The 5,041-nt window shown below is 25.3% G+C and overlaps 1 protein-coding gene across 1 annotated transcript; it reads right to left on the bottom strand.

Annotated features, from left to right (window-relative positions):
* Nucleotides 1-2,085: 2,085 nt before the first annotated feature.
* Nucleotides 2,086-4,081, bottom strand: LOC101498891 (ribonuclease 1-like). Its single transcript, XM_004490009.4, has 4 exons — nucleotides 3,887-4,081; nucleotides 3,560-3,715; nucleotides 2,557-2,755; nucleotides 2,086-2,435 (listed from the first exon to the last, which is right to left on the bottom strand). Exons 1-4 carry the CDS (start codon nucleotides 3,995-3,997, stop codon nucleotides 2,212-2,214), a joined length of 690 nt encoding a protein of 229 aa, XP_004490066.1. The 5' UTR covers nucleotides 3,998-4,081; the 3' UTR covers nucleotides 2,086-2,211.
* Between the last annotated feature and the right edge of the window lie 960 nt (nucleotides 4,082-5,041).

Below are 5,041 nucleotides of genomic sequence, written 5' to 3'. Positions count from 1 at the left end.
GAAACGTCTTAAAGAGATCGACCTAGTACACGAATAATCCAGTAATATTTTTGATAGCATAAATCGATTTTAAAAGTTTTTCAAAACACAAAAACGACACTTATCATTTATTGATATAAATGGATATAAATGTTTGTCTAAATGACAAAAACAATATCATCATGTCAAGGAAACTATGGTTGAATACATCATAGTTATTGCATCTACACTACATTAGCACTGTAAAAATAATTTTACGTATGGGTGACAATTAAACAAGTCAAAAGTTGTCTCAAGAATCAAGTGCAATAAGTATTTAAAACATCTTGGACCAAAGAATAAAGAAAAAAATAATAATTATTTGAAACCTTGGGAAATATGTCCAATGGACATATTATGGATTCACATAAACTTTCTTTATGAAGGAATCTCAAAAGAAATATATCATATAATATATTAATTCTTCAAGAGAATAATTGTTTAATTTTGAAGATAACATCTTCATGAAGAAAATATCTAGTACAGTCATGTTTATAAGAAAATATCGCAGTGATACTTGATAGACAAGATACAATATGTGCAAACACCAAAAGATATCGTGGAAAGTATTGCTTCAACCAAAAATATATTCTCTCATATAGAATAGCATATTCTCAATTATAATGAAATAATATTCTCACAATGAACACAATCATTGCACTGATAAATATTTTATTGGTTCAGTTAAATGACAAGAATAAACTTTGAAGAAAAATCATTTCAAGATTCATATGAAAAATCATCTCATCCTTCTTGCTCATTTTGTATTCCAGACTCAAAACAGAACATTCTAGTTTAAACAAGAATGTTCGGAACATAAGTGCAAGCAAATATATTGTTTCAAAGAAAATAATTGACACATGAAAAAACTGAACAACGACTATATTCAGTTTTAACTAAATATTCAAAGTCTCTCGTCATCTTTAAATCTAAGATCAATTAAAAGATGAAGACAACAATTCAATTAAAAGTCTATCTACACTTGTTCAATTAAACACAAGTTCTGAAGCTCTTCTTTCAAGCAAAACTTCAAGTTCTTTACATTATATTGGTGGATCATTCTTATATAAAAGTGGTTATATTTTTTTTTTCTCTAGTTTGAAAGGTGTTTATAATTAAAAATCCTTTTTAGTTTAAAGTAAGATATAAAAATTTCTTTCTGGATTGTAAGGTGAAAGTTTTAATTGGTCAAGGTTATATCAAGAGAAAATACGTGAAGGAGAGCTTTCTTATTCTGAAACACATAGTGAAAATCTTAAGTTGAGAGAACCAATATATTTTGCATGTGTGATCTTACTATCTCTTATCTTTAATTGTATGCACTTACATATCACATTTAACTATAATTTTTTTATTTACAATATTTTAACTTGATATAATAAGTCCATAACATTATGATCATTTGAAAAAAATTTAATCATTTTTTATTACCAAGTTTAATTTTGAGTAAAAACTTCAATTAATTGGGTAAACTAAATTCTAATGGTGTGCAAAAAATTGATTAACAAAGAACACCAGATTTCAATGTGTCAGTTCAATTTTTACAGTAAAAATCCTTAAAATTTGTCTATTGTAGTATCGTGTATATTTTTTATTATGTAGTTAATGATTTCCACATAGTTAGTTAATAAAGTACAATCAGTGGTTAACCGCGTCTATCAATAAAAATTTAATTAATTTAATTTTGAGTGTTAATTTTCTACATGTAGGTATTGTGTTATGCAGTTAGATACTAGATTAGTATACGATGGTGTCCGAAATGGATCATGTTTCAACCTTTAACATAAATTTTTAAGCCTTTAGCTTATTATTTACAATGCTCTAGTGTTACTAATTAGCTCAAGATAATTAATTTTAAATAATTAGAAAGAATTCAACCATTAAGTGTATGTTTGGTTGTATTATTAGAACAAAATTAATTTTAAATGTGTTAATTGATTTTGACATGGGAATGGTGTTATTTTAAAACCATAATATGTGTTTTTACTTATAATTGAATTTATAGAGAATATGGGAACAAGTGCATGCTTAACACAATTTGGACAAAAAGAATACAATATTGTGGACCAAGATTATATACATAAACTTTTAATAAATATTCATATTCAATTATCACCATTCTTAGATACGTGACAAGGATTACAACTAAACAAATTTCATTAAGATAAATATTATTTGTGTTTAGAGTCAAACTTAAAAAGTTGGGAACTCAATTTCAGGTCCACACTTTCCATGGGGGAAGACAGGGCAATCAATGAAGTCTGATCCAGAATTGTCGACACACAAATAAACTTGGTATAGCTGACTATTACCAGATGAATCCCTATTGCATTCAATAAATGGAGCAAATCCAACTCCATCTTGTATAGCCGTTTTAATGTTGCTCAAACTGTAGGATCCTCCATCAGCATTTATTCCTGACACACAATTCATGTTGTTAGTCATTTGATCAAGTTGGGTCATTTTTTATTTTTTATTTAAAATTTGGTCATTTTTATAAATTTAAAAAAAATTAGAATAAAAATAATGGATATTTACCTGCACTTGTAAGAGCTTTGAGAAGGTTGGCTTTTTGTTTCAAGTTGAGAGTTGTTTCAAAGTAGTCATGTTGATTAAGAACTGATTCTGAACAAGTACCATGTTTCTCCCATTCATGGGTCCAAAATGTAATTCCATCGCCACTTGGGCATGCTAATGTGGGCCAATTCTTTTGCAAAGAGCTGGTCAGACCAGAAATCTGTCAATCATATGAGAAGCCAATTTAATATTAAGTTAATAGTCATACAAATAAATTACTCATTCAGATAATTTTTACATGGAACATTTAATTGACAAAAATTAATGTAACCGGTCTACATTCTACCTCAAATATATAAATTTTTGTTATAAAAAAGATTGAATGAAATACTTTATTTGATATTTTCTTTTTTGCTTTTTAGATTCTAATTTGTGATTAAAAAACAATTTCTTTTTAATGTATCCTCTACGTACAAGTTATGTCACGATATTTAATTAAAAGTTTAGCATAAAGTTGAACGGATGTCCTATTATTCTAGCAAAACTTGAACGGTATTCAGAAAATGTTTGTTTTTGGATGATGGAAGATAAAGACAAACACCTTTTTATAATGACTTGTAAATAAGATTAAATGGTCTTTTTGTGGTTACAAAACGTGCTTTGCTAGTTCACTTATTTATAACCATTAAAAAAATAAATTCACTTGTATGTTGGTGTGTTTAATAAAAATTCATTTATAATTTTTTTAATAGCAAAGTAGTGATTAAATCTTCATTTTTAATGATTAAATATTTAGGCATGTCAATTATTCAGAGATATTGGTGTTATGAAAGTCTATGATTTGATCGCATGGAAAAGTATTAATTTATTAATAAAGGATTATTTCGTTCTCGGCTGCCATTTTTTCTAAAATAATAAAATGTAAACATAAAAAAAAATTTTAAAAAAATTAAAAATAAAAAAATTTAAAACTTTGCAAATTACAATGTGATATGAAAAATTGAACTGATGCAAAATGAAATACCTGAGATTCATCAAATGGTTTACTAGGATCACAGTTAGATGGGTATGTACCATCCTTGTAATTAGGCCATAAACCATGAATTCCAAAATCTGCATCAGGCTTCCCTGTTGTTGGGTAGCAACAAGCCTTTTTTGAGTCACAATATGATCCTGGCCACTACATATTCAAAATCTCAAATTATTATTTAATGTATATTCTTTACAACAACAACAAAACATATATGTATAGATTATAAATGAATTTGACAAAACATTTTTAAAAACATGTGTAGATTTTTTAAAATATAGAATAGGAGTCTCTTAACTAAAAATTATGATGATATATTACCTGTTGAACGAAGTAGAAGAAGTCAAAATCTTGTGACTGTGAAGCACATAGAATAGAAAAACATTGCAGCACCAAGATAGCCTTGATTAAAATTGAACCTTGAAACTCCATTTTCGAATGTGTTATTTCAAAAGAGTTGGTTGGGTTTTTATGGCTTTGAGTGGTATGACAGATATGGAATGGAGTTAAAGAATTGATGTATTTATAGAAAGAAATGAAAAGTGGGAAAATAAAAGGATAGAGTATCCAACCAGTATATACTTGCAATTGTTATCAATAAATTATTATAATGTCGGTTCTTTTCCCAAAAAAATAATGTTGTTTAAAGAGTTACTCTCTAGTCTTCATAATAAAAATAACTTTGGTCAAAAGTTGATATTCATGGATTCTATAAAAAAAATTGTTAATTCATTTTCTTTTTATGTTTCATTCGAATTAAAATAATTTATTCATAATTATAATAAAGTATTTTTACTATATATTTATCATATTAATAATATATCAATATCTAATAAAAATAATTTAATAAAAATAGTATTTTTTTTATATATAACTTCTTAATATGTATAAAATGATTAAATTATTTAATTATTTTAAGATGAAAATAATATTTGAAATCAGAAAAAATTTATGATATTTATATGTATTTTATTGATTTTATGAATTTTATGATTTTATGGATTTTATGGATTTTATTGATTTACATTTTTTTTCTTTATATAACTTCTTAATATGTATAGAATGATTAAATAATTTTTTTATTTTCATTTATTTTTATTTTCATTTGCTGATCTAATAGTTATTCATTTATTTATTTCCATTTTTTGTTAAATCATAAAGTTAAAGAAAATATTTGGCTATGTATAATTATAATTTGATACATCATATAAATTCTAAAACTCTTTTTTTAACAAATTAATATAAAATTAATTTTTTAAATTTGATTTAGTTGCATGTTTTTTTTAATCGTTGCGTTGCTGAGACACAAGTTGTACTACTTGCTGGTTTTAAAACTCAATTTTAAAATTTGAAAATAATATAAAATATTTTTTTAAAATATTAATTAGATGCGACATCTTTTTAATTTTTCAGTTATTAGGACACAAGTAGTACAACTTGATAGTTCTAAAACTCTCTTTATTTATTTATTTATTT

Source organism: Cicer arietinum, chromosome 2 (assembly GCF_000331145.2).
Source record: "Cicer arietinum cultivar CDC Frontier isolate Library 1 chromosome 2, Cicar.CDCFrontier_v2.0, whole genome shotgun sequence".
Lineage (NCBI taxonomy): Eukaryota > Viridiplantae > Streptophyta > Magnoliopsida > Fabales > Fabaceae > Cicer > Cicer arietinum.
The sequence above is the reverse complement of the archived record's forward strand: the minus strand, read 5'-3'. Positions and strand labels throughout refer to the sequence as shown.